The 12,784-nt window shown below is 41.3% G+C and overlaps 1 protein-coding gene across 2 annotated transcripts in view; it reads right to left on the minus strand.

Annotated features, from left to right (window-relative positions):
* The window catches only part of LOC118398155 (ectonucleotide pyrophosphatase/phosphodiesterase family member 2-like), a 35,573-nt gene extending 23,050 nt beyond the window's left edge, over positions 1-12,523 (minus strand). Inside the window, exons 1-18 of one of the 2 annotated variants that reach the window (XM_035793220.2) lie at positions 12,118-12,523; positions 10,559-10,664; positions 9,961-10,116; positions 9,280-9,405; positions 8,789-8,849; positions 8,419-8,516; positions 7,965-8,044; positions 7,626-7,745; positions 7,330-7,385; positions 6,613-6,678; positions 4,628-4,700; positions 4,191-4,299; positions 3,641-3,766; positions 3,473-3,504; positions 3,209-3,336; positions 2,992-3,076; positions 2,798-2,885; positions 2,466-2,635 (exon numbers count right to left, since the gene is read on the minus strand). In XM_035793220.2, coding sequence (XP_035649113.1) covers positions 2,466-2,635; positions 2,798-2,885; positions 2,992-3,076; positions 3,209-3,336; positions 3,473-3,504; positions 3,641-3,766; positions 4,191-4,299; positions 4,628-4,700; positions 6,613-6,678; positions 7,330-7,385; positions 7,626-7,745; positions 7,965-8,044; positions 8,419-8,516; positions 8,789-8,849; positions 9,280-9,405; positions 9,961-10,116; positions 10,559-10,664; positions 12,118-12,135 — 1,698 coding nt within the window. In that variant the 5' untranslated portion in view covers positions 12,136-12,523. The remainder of the gene's footprint in view (positions 1-2,465; positions 2,636-2,797; positions 2,886-2,991; positions 3,077-3,208; positions 3,337-3,472; positions 3,505-3,640; positions 3,767-4,190; positions 4,300-4,627; positions 4,701-6,612; positions 6,679-7,329; positions 7,386-7,625; positions 7,746-7,964; positions 8,045-8,418; positions 8,517-8,788; positions 8,850-9,279; positions 9,406-9,960; positions 10,117-10,558; positions 10,665-12,117) is intronic. The other variant, XM_035793221.2, reaches the window with a different exon arrangement.
* Positions 12,524-12,784: the final 261 nt, after the last annotated feature.

Genomic DNA, 12,784 nt, shown 5'->3' on the forward strand with positions numbered 1-12,784 from the left:
TGTCTTAGGCCTCTCACAGTACGGACATTGTAATTTATTGCCCTGACCACATCTGCAGTCCTCATGCCTCCTTGCAGCATGCCTAAGGCATGGGACACTGGGCATCTTTCTTTCGGTGTTTTTCAGAGTCAGTATAAAGGCCTCAATAGTGTCCTAGGTTTTCATAATGGTGACCTTAATTGCCTTCCGTCTGTAAGCTGTTAGTGTCTTAACGACCGTTCCATGTTCATTAATTGTTTATGGTACATTGAACAAACATGGGAAACCCTTTACAATGAAGATCTGTGAAGTTATTTGGATTTTTATGAATTATCTTTGAAAGACCGGGTCCTGAAAAAGAGACGTTTCCACACTATGAGGTTGGAATAATACTGTGAAATTGTGAAAATTATGATAATGCACTTTTAGTGCTGTTTAAAAAACACACCTGAAATTTCAGCCTGTTTTAGTGGGATGGAGTTTTGGCCTGCCTGGTGACATCAAATCAAATGTTATTTGTCACATTCGTAGGCCTTACCGCGAAATGCTTAACCAACAATGCAGTTCAAGAAATAGAGTTAAGGAAATATTTACAAAATAAACTAAAGTAAAAAATAAAAATAGTAACACAAGAATATTACATAACAATAATGAGGCTATATACAGGGGGTACCGGTACCGAGTCAATGTGTGCTGTTACAGGTTAGTCGAGGTAATTTGTAAAGTGACTATGCATAGTTAATAAACAGCGAGTAGCAGCAATGTAAAAACAAAGCGGGGGGAGTTACATGTAAATATTCCGAGTGGCCATTTGATCAATTGTTCAGCAGTCTTATGGCTTAGGGCTGAAGCTGTTAAGGAGCCTTTTGGTTTTAAACTTGGCGCTCCAGTACCGCTTGCCGTGCTGTAGCAGAGAGAACAGTCTATGACTTGGGTGACTGCAGTCTTTGACAATTTATCGGGCCTTCCTCTGACACCTCCTAGTATACACAGTGGGGAGAACAAGTATTTGATACACTGCCGATTTTGCAGGTTTTCCTACTTACAAAGCATGTAGAGGTCTGTAATTTTTTATCATAGGTACACTTCAACTGTGAGAGGCGGAATCTAAAACAATCTAAAACAAAAATCCAGAAAATCACATTGATTGTATGATTTTTAAGTAATTGTGAAGACTTACAGAAAACGTTTGACCTCTGTCATTGCCAACAAAGGGTATATAACAAAGTATTGAGATAAACTTTTGTTATTGACCAAATACTTATTTTCCACCATAATTTGAAAATAAATTCATAAAAAATCCTACAATGTGATTTTCTGGATTTTTTTTCTCATTTTGTCTGTCATAGTTGAAGTGTACCTATGATGAAAATTACAGGCCTCTCATCTTTTTAAGTGGGAGAACTTGCACAATTGGTGGCTGACTAAATACTTTTTTGCCCCACTGTAAATAAGAACTCTCTTGGTAGACCGTGTGGTCTAATGCTTATCATGAGGTATTCTACCTCAGGCAAGCAATACCTTGAGACTTCTTTGATATTAGACATCGCGCATCAGCAGTTATTGACAAATAGACACACACCTCCGCCCTCTTCTTACAAGACGTAGCTGCTCTGTCCTGCCGATGTACGGAGAAGCCAGCCAGCTCTATATTATCTGTGTCGTTATTCAACCACATCTCGGTGAAACATAAGATATTACAGTTTTTAATTTCCCTTTGGTAGGATAGTCTCAATCGTAGATCGTCCAGTTTGTTTCCAATGATTGCACGTTGGCCAATAATACGGAGGGAAGTGGTGGTTTACCTACTCGTCGGCAAATTCTTACAAGGCACCCCGCCCTCCTCCACCTTTTCCTCTGTGTTTTCTTCACGCTGATGATGGGGTTTTAGGCCTTGTCTTGACAAAGCAGTATATCCTTCGCGTCGGATTCATTAAAATAAAGTCTTTGTCCAGTTCTAGTTGAGTAATCGCTATTCTGATGTCCAGAAGCTCTTTTTGGTCATAAGAGACGGTAGCAGCAACATTATGTACAAAATGAGTTACAAACAATGCGAAAAAACAAACAAAATAGAACAGTTGGTTAGGAGCCCGTAAAACGGCAGCCATCCCCTCCGGCGCCATTATAAGAAAGAGAGTTCCAAACCTCTCTGTCAATACCAGCTAGTTTTTAGTTTTACCTTCCCTAATCAGAGCAGTTCCAGACAGTCCTAGCTAAATTCTTGCTTGAGAAATTGCTCTTTGATAAGAAGCTATTTTTGTTTATTTTTGAACATTTTAATTGAAAACAACAACAGTAAGGTACTTAATTGTTACCTTTAAGAAGTGATTTCAATAATGTATGTGTCATTAAGTTGAAATAAATGGAAAGGAATTGCAATTTTAATGTAGCTCCCAAATGACCTGAAATTAAAATGGAATGGACCCCAACCCTGTTACTCTATGAAACTCTTTGAGTTGGTTTCCAGTCATGACCTCACCACTGACCTCATTGTCACAGCTACATCCCAAGTCGTAGGTTGTGGCAGAGGTGGCGTCAGAGGTGGTGGGTGCGGTCACTTCCTCTGGCATGATCGGTGTGAAAGGAGGAGCTTTCAGCATGTCATTCAGACTGCCATGGGTTCCATTGTTAGGGGCAGGGACTAAGCCCAGGAGGTCTGGGAAAGAAGGGCATATGAGATGGATGCTACAAAGTTTCCACAGAGACTTTATATTTCCTGGTTATGAAATAACTCTTGTAAATATTGGTTTCAGAGTAATCAGGGGTGCCAACAAATAAGCTCGTACTAGCACTTAATAAGTACAGAAAGAAATCGTACCGCACATGACATTGTACAACTCAATATTTTCAAATTCTGCCACTTTGGTCTGGAACATAAAGCTTGGTCCATAGCCCAAAAAGATTGTCTATATTGGGAACAAACATTGGAAACAATGTAAGCACAAACAGCTAAGAATAGAATACAGTATGTGAAAAATGTTGCACTGATAGAATGTTAATTTAAGTGGTTACCCGCATACTGGTGATCTTATTGTCAAATCCGTGATCACCAAAGAAACCACATCTCCCAGGATGCCTCCTGTTTTCAGGTACTTTCCTGCATCACATAGAAAGAATACACAAAATAAAAAGCATTACACAAATACCAGTTAGTCCACAAATTCCATATAATGCTTTTAACTTAATCTAGTTGAGTTGATAGTATTAGTAGTGTAGAGAAATACAATACCAAGCAACGTGCCACTTTCTCTCCATGAGTAAGTGGACAGCCTCAATTCTGCGGTTGTTGGCGTAGTGAAGCCGTTTCGGGAGGTGTTGTTTCAAGTAAGGCTTAAAGTGCTGGGTTGGCATTTTACACTGAAAAACAAGGTCATTACATGGACTCTGTGACCACACATGTAGATGACTTCCTGTAAGTTCTACACAGCCAGCAAAATATCTAACAAAAACATAATAATTGTTTAGTTTTGTTCGTTTTTTCATGTGCACTTACTGTAAGATTTGCCACAACTACTTTTGGGTCATCTAAAAAAAGTAAACATAAAAAAGTAAAACAGATACATAGGAAAATAAACTAGAAATAAATAAATATGTGTGAACACATTCTAGTTCACACATCTAGCCTGCTACATCCATTCTCTTACAGTACTGTGTAACTCACAGGTGGTTGATTTGGGATCCCGGGCCCGGATTCTCCCAAGAGATCCATGGATCAGATTGATCTCATCCACGTTCACAGGATAGGTACTGAGGAACTCAGTCCTATCACAGTGGGCCTCCTCCATTCCTAGGGGGGAGAGACAAGTTAACATAAGCCAAAATAAACATTATTTTATGCTTGTAAAAAGGTTTTCTGGTTGTAGAGACATCAAATAACCAGATTACAACAAGGTACAATGTTATCAAGACATCAGGGAAAGACATCTGGTTTGGGTGTTATTCAGGGGTGGCAGGTAGCCAAGTGGTTAGAGTGTTGGGCCAGTAACCAAAAGGTTGCTGGATTGAATCCCTGAGCTGACAACGTAAAAATCTGTTGTTCTACCCCTGAACAAGGCAGTTAGCCCACTGTTCCCCGGTAGGGCCTCATTGTAAATAATAATTTGTTCTTAACTGACTTGCCTAGTTAAATTAACAAAATATTAAGTCAGTTAACCAGAGTAGACATAGGCTAGTGCAGATGCAATTCGAAATTGTGGTCTATTCTTCCATACCATGGTCTCCAACGACAATGATGTTGACACAGCGGTGTAGGTTCATCTGCTTCAGGCCATTCAACAGCTGTCCAATGACATTATCAATCTCCCTCAGGGGGTTGTCCAACTACAGCACACAAAACACACCAAGGTTACTACAAGTCATGCCTCAAGAACAATCTCTGGAATTTGTCAATTGTGGTTCATGATAACATTTGACCTGTATTTACAGTATCGATGAGTAAATATCACCGTAGTTAGAGAGCACAGCATTATTTAGCCGGTTAAAATGAGTTGTTCTTACGTGAAACATCCCCCACAACACCCACACCATCCCATAGCGACCTTTAACCATCTTTGGCCTAATTTCGTCCACCAGCCAGTTCTCGCTCTCTCTGTCGAACCAATTTGAGCCTGGGGATGAGGTTATTTCTGGCCCAATCAGAGGAGCTCACCTCATTGCTGAAGGGCCCCAGTCTGTGTCCGAAGGTGTCTGGCTGCTCTGAGTGGACAGCGTACACATAGGGCCTAGAAATAGCACACAGACACACATCTCAACCACTGACCTCAGTACAGACACACAGCTCAACCACTGACCTCAGTACAGACACACAGCTCAACCTCTGACCTCAGTACAGACACACAGCTCAACCACTGACCCCAGTACAGACACACAGCTCAACCACTGACCCCAGTACAGACACACTGCTCAACCACTGACCCATAATTAGTACAGTAACTTGCTTCTCTATTCAGTATCTATTAATACTCTTATATACACTGCTCAAAAAAATAAAGGGAACACTTAAACAACACAATGTAACTCCAAGTCAATCACACTTCTGTGAAATCAAACTGTCCACTTAGGAAGCAACACTGATTGACAATAAATTTCACATGCTGTTGTGCAAATGGAATAGACAACAGGTGGAAATTATAGGCAATTAGCAAGACACCCCTAATAAAGGAGTGGTTCTGCAGATAGTGACCACAGACCACTTCTCACTTTTGAATGCTGGTGGTGCTTTCACTCTAGTGGTAGCATGAGACGGAGTCTACAACCCACACAAGTGGTAGTGCAGCTCATCCAGGATGGCACATCAATGCGAGCTGTGGCAAGAAGGTTTGCTGTGTCTGTCAGCGTAGTGTCCAGAGCATGGATGCACTACCAGGAGACAGGCCAGTACATCAGGAGACGTGGAGGAGGCCGTAGGAGGGCAACAACCCAGCAGCAGGACCGCTACCTCCGCCTTTGTGCAAGGAGGAGCAGGAGGAGCACTGCCAGAGCCCTGCAAAATGACCTCCAGCAGGCCACAAATGTGCATGTGTCTGCTCAAACGGTCAGAAACAGACTCCATGGGGGTGGTATGAGGGCCCGACGTCCACAGGTGGGGGTTGTGCTTACAGCCCAACACCGTGCAGGACGTTTGGCATTTGCCAGAGAACACCAAGATTGGCAAATTCGCCACTGGCGCCCTGTGCTCTTCACAGATGAAAGCAGGTTCACACTGAGCACATGTGACAGACGTGACAGAGTCTGGAGACGCTGTGGAGAACGTTCTGCTGCCTGCAACATCCTCCAGCATGACCGGTTTGGCGGTGGGTCAGTCATTGTGTGGGGTGGCATTTCTTTGGGGGGCCGCACAGCCCTCCATGTGCTCGCCAGAGGTAGCCTGACTGCCATTAGGTACCGAGATGAGATCCTCAGACCCCTTGTGAGACCATATGCTGGTGCGGTTGGCCCTGGGTTCCTCCTAATGCAAGACAATGCTAGACATCATGTGGCTGGAGTGTGTCAGCAGTTCCTGCAAGAGGAAGGCATTGATGCTATGGGCTGGCCCGCCCGTTCCCCAGACCTGAATCCAATTGAGCACATCTGGGGCATCATGTCTCGCTCCATGCACCACAGACTGTCCAGGAGTTGGCGGATGCTTTAGTCCAGGTCTGGGAGGAGATCCCTCAGGAGACCATACGCCACCTCATCAGGAGCATGCCCAGGTTTGTAGGGAGGTCATACAGGCACGTGGAGGCCACACACACTACTGAGCCTTATTTTGACTTGTTTTAAGGACATTACATCAAAGTTGGATCAGCCTGTAGTGTGGTTTTCCACTTTAATTTTGAGTGTGACTCCAAATCCAGACCTCCATGGGTTGATAAATTTGATTTCCATTGATAATTTTTGCGTGATTTTGTTGTCAGCACATTCATCTATGTAAAGAAAAAAGTATTTAATAAGAATATTTCCTTCATTCAGATCTAGGATGTGTTATTTTAGTGTTCCCTTTATTTTTTTGAGCAGTGTATATTAATGCCCCCGCCCCCTCCCAAATTAGTCCATCTGAGTGTCTAGGGGAAATTTGGTTGGACAAATTGGTGGAAGTGAGGTTGGCACAGGTTGATGTTAACATGAAATGAGCATTGGGGATGAATATCTAACCTCTCATCGTCAGGAAGACTTAGCCAACGCAAGATGGTCAGGATTCTCCTCTCCAGTGGAATCACCCTGCAACGACACAGATATGTCAGTCAAATATACTTGCAGGTATCTCATGGTTTAGTTCTAGATTAACTGCATGTTATGGGGGTAAAACATTTTAGAAAAAATCCAAAAGGGTGCCAAAACATAGAAATATCAACCAAAGTGTTCGTCTGGCAGTCTAACGTGGCTCTCATGTGTGTATACTAATTAGCGAAACTTGCTAGCAAAACAAGCTGGGCTCTACGCTACCATGCTTTGAGAGCTCAATGGCCAATGTGTCTGCTTGAATGGGGGGTATTGTTTGTAAAGATGTGCTGTAGGAAGGACCAGCTCCCTCGTGCTTATTAGGTCATAGATATGCAAATGATTTGCGTCATTGCACAAGTAAAATCACAACTTATGTGTATTTATATTGACCCTTATCATCTTTAAACTACGTTTCACCACTCAATGGGGGGGGGGGTGTAAAGATGGTAATACCATGGATCCGTTAGCTATTTGATTTGGAATATTAGGACTCCTTTAGGTATAAAAAATATATATAAAAATGATTTGATACAATATTGAATTTGGCCTTTACTGCTATAGCCCATAGAAACGCACTGAATAACACATTCATAAATGGTAAAACTGACAGTCAAAAAACAAAGTAATTAACAAAGAGAGTGAACACACCATGGCCAGAAGAAGGTGCCTGCCTTCACCCCTTGCTTCTCTGCAGTGATCCAGATCTACAGACATACAGGGAAACAAGCATTGTTCCAAGCACAGATATAAAACATGAGGCATACAGTATGCAAAAAATCCATCCATTCACTTATTATCTTATCCATTCCTAACCACTTGCTACTGCTCCAAGTTGCTTTCTTACACTACAAATGTCCTTGTGCTCCTGCAAACGTATTGGTCTATTTCCCTAAGTTTAAAAAAACGTGTAAGTGTGAAGAATTGGACAGTATCTATACACTCACAGGTTGGCCACCCCACCAGCGGTGGTTCAGTTTCTCCCTCCCCCTCAAGTGGAAATTGGCGTCAAACACGGGGTCGTGCATCGAGTTTCCCACTATTCCATGAGACTCAGGATAAAGCCCCTTAAAAACATCACAACTCACAGAGTTATGAGAGAAACATCATTGAAACATCATTAATCGGCTTGAAAGTTGTTACAATGTTATTATAATGTCGTTACATGTTTTTACACTGTACATGGACATGTATTGGAAACCATCTACTTGAAAACCTATTTTATTTCAAGTTTCAATAAAACAGTGTAAATTCATATGGACATGCATCGGAATAAGTAAACATACCGTGGCAAGAGTATACAAATTGGGGAAAGTTTTGGAGGGGTACACTGGTCGCATGTAGGGTGCATGAGTGCCACATGTTCCTATATGGAAATAAATTAGCCAATGATCAGAAGCCTAGAATCTTTCATCACACTGCATGATAACTAAACACATCCATTCTGATCTAAAACATAATAGAGTAGAGTAGTAGGGTTTTTTCCCCCTCTAGAGACCCCTATGCCTTCTAGGGAGTTTTTCCTAGCCACTGTGCTTCTGCTTCTGCATGGCTTGCTCTTTGGGGTTTTAGACTGGGTATCTGTAAGGTACTTTGTGACAACTGCTAACGTAAAAACAACTTTACAAAATAAATGTGATTGACATGCAAGTTATCTGGGTACTTCACCTTTTCTGCCTTCAATGCCATTAGCTACAGTATGGCCTATCTAGTGTCAGGATGTGAGTGGGAGTGACTTACTCAGTTTCTCCATGTTGGGGATCACTGCTTTGCCCTTCTTCATATAGGAGGCCCGGAACCCATCCACCGACAGCATGATCAGAGGAGGGCGGATAAAACTGGGAAGAATGATCAAATACTCAAAAGCTGTCATGGAAAATGAAATGTTGATAAGATGTCACTTCTTTAGTTTACACAAATTATATGGGAACCATATGGCCTAGCAGTGTTAGGTCAAAAAGTGCCAACAGGGCTACTGGTTCCAGTCCAAGTTGGAGGTGACTGCTCAACTGCTGCCACTTTCCCCAGACCATGAAGCCATTGTCGCTGTTTCTGAGGATAAAATCATAACTAATAAGAAAACATTCTTGAGTTTTTGATTCAAACTTACCCTGCAGGACATTCAGGGCCTGTGATGTCCTCACACTCACCATCCATCCATTTAGTGTCTCCTGCAATAGGAGAATTTGAAAAGTCTAGCACATGATCTAGTAAAAGTCTGTTGCCGATACATTGGAATTTGATTCAAATTAAGAATTTTCTTCACACTGCTTGTTGCAAAGTTTCACTTCTTCATTTCGAAAGTATGAAGATTAGCAAGGTTTGTCAGAGTATGAGGATGATACATATAATACATGTATACCATGAAGAATGTGAAAGTTACTCACAGTTTGCACTTTTTATCGGTTCATTGTAAGCAAACAACATATGTGAAGCTAATGCACTTCTGTCCAAAGGAAGATGCAAGACAAGAACCCAAAGCCCACATCCTATGTCACCTTCTAACCAAATGCCTTCCCATTTGGGTCTCAATATGGAATGAACTGACCTAAATTAACTTTCTTCAACAGCCTTTCAGACATCCCAAGTTTGAGTGTGTACCTTTGCAGAGGGCTTTGTAGTTGGTGCAGCAGTCTCCTTTCTTCAGACAATCTTCTGAGCAGTGGCATGCATGTTCATCATTCCTCATCTCCCCACAGCGATCTTCACTGCACTCAAAGCCACCCGCTGCACCAGGGAAGGGACATAAGAGTCTGTATTCAGCATCAACAACTAGCTACAACAGGACCAGTCATGACTCATGGACCCAAATCAATCAGAAAGCAAATTCAATATCAGCCATTGTTTAATTTGGTTGAATTATTTTCAACAGTAGTGGATGGTTATAATCTGTTCATATTGGGGATTGTAGACTTGGTGGTTCGAGCCCTGAATACTGATTGGCTAAAAGCCATGGTACATCAGACCGTATACCATGGGTAAACATGTATTTTTACTGCTATAATTATGTTGGTAACCAGTTTATAATAGCATTAAGGCACCTCGGGTGTTTGTGGTATACGGCCAATATACCACGGCTAAGGGCTGTATACAGGCACTCCTTGTTGCGTGATGCTTAAGAACAGCCCTTAGCCATGGTATAATAGCAATAATACACTTCGGGTGTTAGTGGTATACGGCCATATAGCACAACCCCTCGGGTCTATTGTGCAATTATACCATGGCACCACAGTAAGAGACACCGTAAGAAAAAATAGTTCAAAGACAAGCTGGTACACAAACCTGTTTTTAAACAGTGCTCATCGAAATCTGAGCAGCAGCTGTAGTAGGTTTTGCACAAGTTGTCACATCTGCAACCTGGCGGTAAAGCTTCTTCCAATTCGAAACATCTGCCCTTACATGATCCTGCTGAGCTCACCCACAGGGAGTCTGAGATAGCTGGGACAAGAGAACACCATTACACAATGCTAAAGAGACACGCCAACTCCAAGTGACTCTGACTCAACTTCCATGGACGTGTCCTCGTATGGATACCACATTCACTAGAAAATACGTCAGTGCATTGAAAATGTAGCCTGGTAAACACAGCTAGTGTGTTGCACATAATAAGCTATGGCATTATGACAAGACAAAGGCAAAAGGCGATCAAGCTGAAGAAAATGTAACGTCAATCTTAAATATTGGGTTACTACAGTTCCAGAAAAAAGGTGCAATATGGAAGAAAATGAACAGTGGTGATGCCAAAGAACCATTTCCATCTTTGAAGGGACAAAACAGTTATATTATTCTCTATTTTACTCTACTGTAATAAAAGCATTATTAGCCAATTGAGTGTCAGGGCAGGAAAGGCCAGATGTCAACACAGAGATGTATTTCTCACTTTTGGTTTGTGGCGGAGATCCTGCATCTTCTCCAGGTCGACTTGCTTGAAAGACATATGCCACACTAACACTGGATCCCGTAAGGAGTGCGAAGAGAACAACTAACTGAGAAGAAGAGATAGATGTCATCCTAAAGCTGTTCATACAACATCAGAATCAAGGAGTCAAGCCTAGACCATGAGGTATTCCACCTGATGAATTCAAACAGATCCAAAAATAATTTTCAACTAGTGCGAAAGTACCAGTTATAGGTAGGTACTGTGACAACTTAGATATTTGTATACTGGTCGATGTCAACGACATTCAAATACTCAAGCTGAGCATGATTTATCTTACACTGTAAAATGTCATCAATGGAATAGTCCCAAAAGTGCACATTTACAGCAAAATCAAGTGCACCTCAAATAGGCTAATAACTATTTGACCTACAGCCTATATTTGACTCTGGTCTAACCATAGCGCCATCATTTTGGCAAATATTTTGTTACTAGAGTATGTACTGTATGTGTTGAGCTTGAAATATGATTCAACAATCATTGAAGAGAGGAACATAATATTTGTTTAGCTTGAAATACTCCTTTAAATTCATCACAACAAGTGGTTGTCTTTTGTTATTCCATAAACAGCCCACGAATTGACGCAGTTTGAAGAGAGGTTTGTTTTCCTAATGGAGAACAGAGCATCTGAATTTAGGTATAAAAACTTAATTATCATGGCAAAATATTTCCTACACAAATGTTGCTTTTTAAAAACTACCCCACATGTTCTTGTATTTTGAACGAGGTAATTTGATATTTGTATAGACCACCAGGTGTATTTATTTAGATTATTATTTATTTTTTACTGGGCTATTGAAACAAATATGTTTATATGTGACATTTTCTGGTGGGGATAAATAAATAAACATCTCAATAAGATGCTGAGTAAATTAAGAGAAGTACATTAAGAGAAGACTTAAATGAATGTGATTAATTATAGGCTAATCAATCTGAACAGACGATTCCTGTCACTCATTTGCGATAATATTGTTTCAAGTTCATCCGAACTGTTGCAGTTAAACTGATACATCTGACACAGGCCTGCCTATTCCGTTTCGGTTGAAACGTTCAAATAATAGCTGGCACCATTTAAAATGAATGAAGAACAATTCGTCACAGAACAGAATGGAGCCTTAGAGTACATGACTGTTCAAAATATTAATCATTAGCCAATTAGCTTGTTTACTTGCCCGGGTAAACAAGTGCGTGTGCCACTATTTACAGACTGTAGCCTATCGACAATTAGGCGTAGCCTACCGACAATTAGGCTATTAATGAATTGTTTATTTTCGTTGAAGACAAAATATTAATGAATAGGATGAATAATTACATACGTTTACTAATAGCCATCTTGCAAGATCTGGACGCCTGTCAATAAGATTCAAAGTACAATTTCTTCCCTACACCTATCAATATGTTGCAAGGACGCATTTAGCATTTTGTCAGGTTGTCCAAAAGAAATCCCAGAATTTCAAGACTACATTTCAGGATACAACAATTATGCAACAACTTTACCGTACCAATTTTCCCAGTAACATGTTCCAAATAGCGTATCCTCCTCTTTAGCATTCCCCAAAAGAGTCCAAAAATTGTGGGCAAAGTCCACCCCTGACCGTTCTGAATCGATGACCAGGGCACAGGGGTTCAGCGCTGTTGAGTTGTCTTGCTCAATTTGCTTTTTGCTGCAAACCAAAGCGGATTAAGTAATGGTGACAGTTGCACTGTGGTACAATGGTGCTGCTGGCAGATGTTCTGTAAACCATAGTCAGCACTAAACTGTGGGTTCACTCGACTCGCGCAATGACAGAGGGAGAGGGAGAGAGAGGCGCTCAGAGAGAGAAGGGGGTGGGTTTTTATAAAAACAACTTTCTCTACTACAGTTTATGTTGAAATGACAGCTGTAAAATCATGTAGCTGCCAACTTTGAGAAAACACCACCCCAAGAACTTGCTTGGAAAAGGCCTTGGGAGCATAGATGAAATTGCCATGGGGATGGGTGTGTGTGTGTCCCCAATGATACATATGCTATATTTTTTTTTTGGGGGGGGCTTGGAGGTCAGAACAACCCCGATAGTATAGAGACATGTCATTAGCAATGTCAACATGTATAGAATTGCGGGAAATTTGCTTTAACAGTTTACTTTGGGCACGAACAAAAGAAATGGGGTGTGCCTTTGGTAGTTCATC

Source organism: Oncorhynchus keta, chromosome 19, assembly GCF_023373465.1.
Source record: "Oncorhynchus keta strain PuntledgeMale-10-30-2019 chromosome 19, Oket_V2, whole genome shotgun sequence".
Lineage (NCBI taxonomy): Eukaryota > Metazoa > Chordata > Actinopteri > Salmoniformes > Salmonidae > Oncorhynchus > Oncorhynchus keta.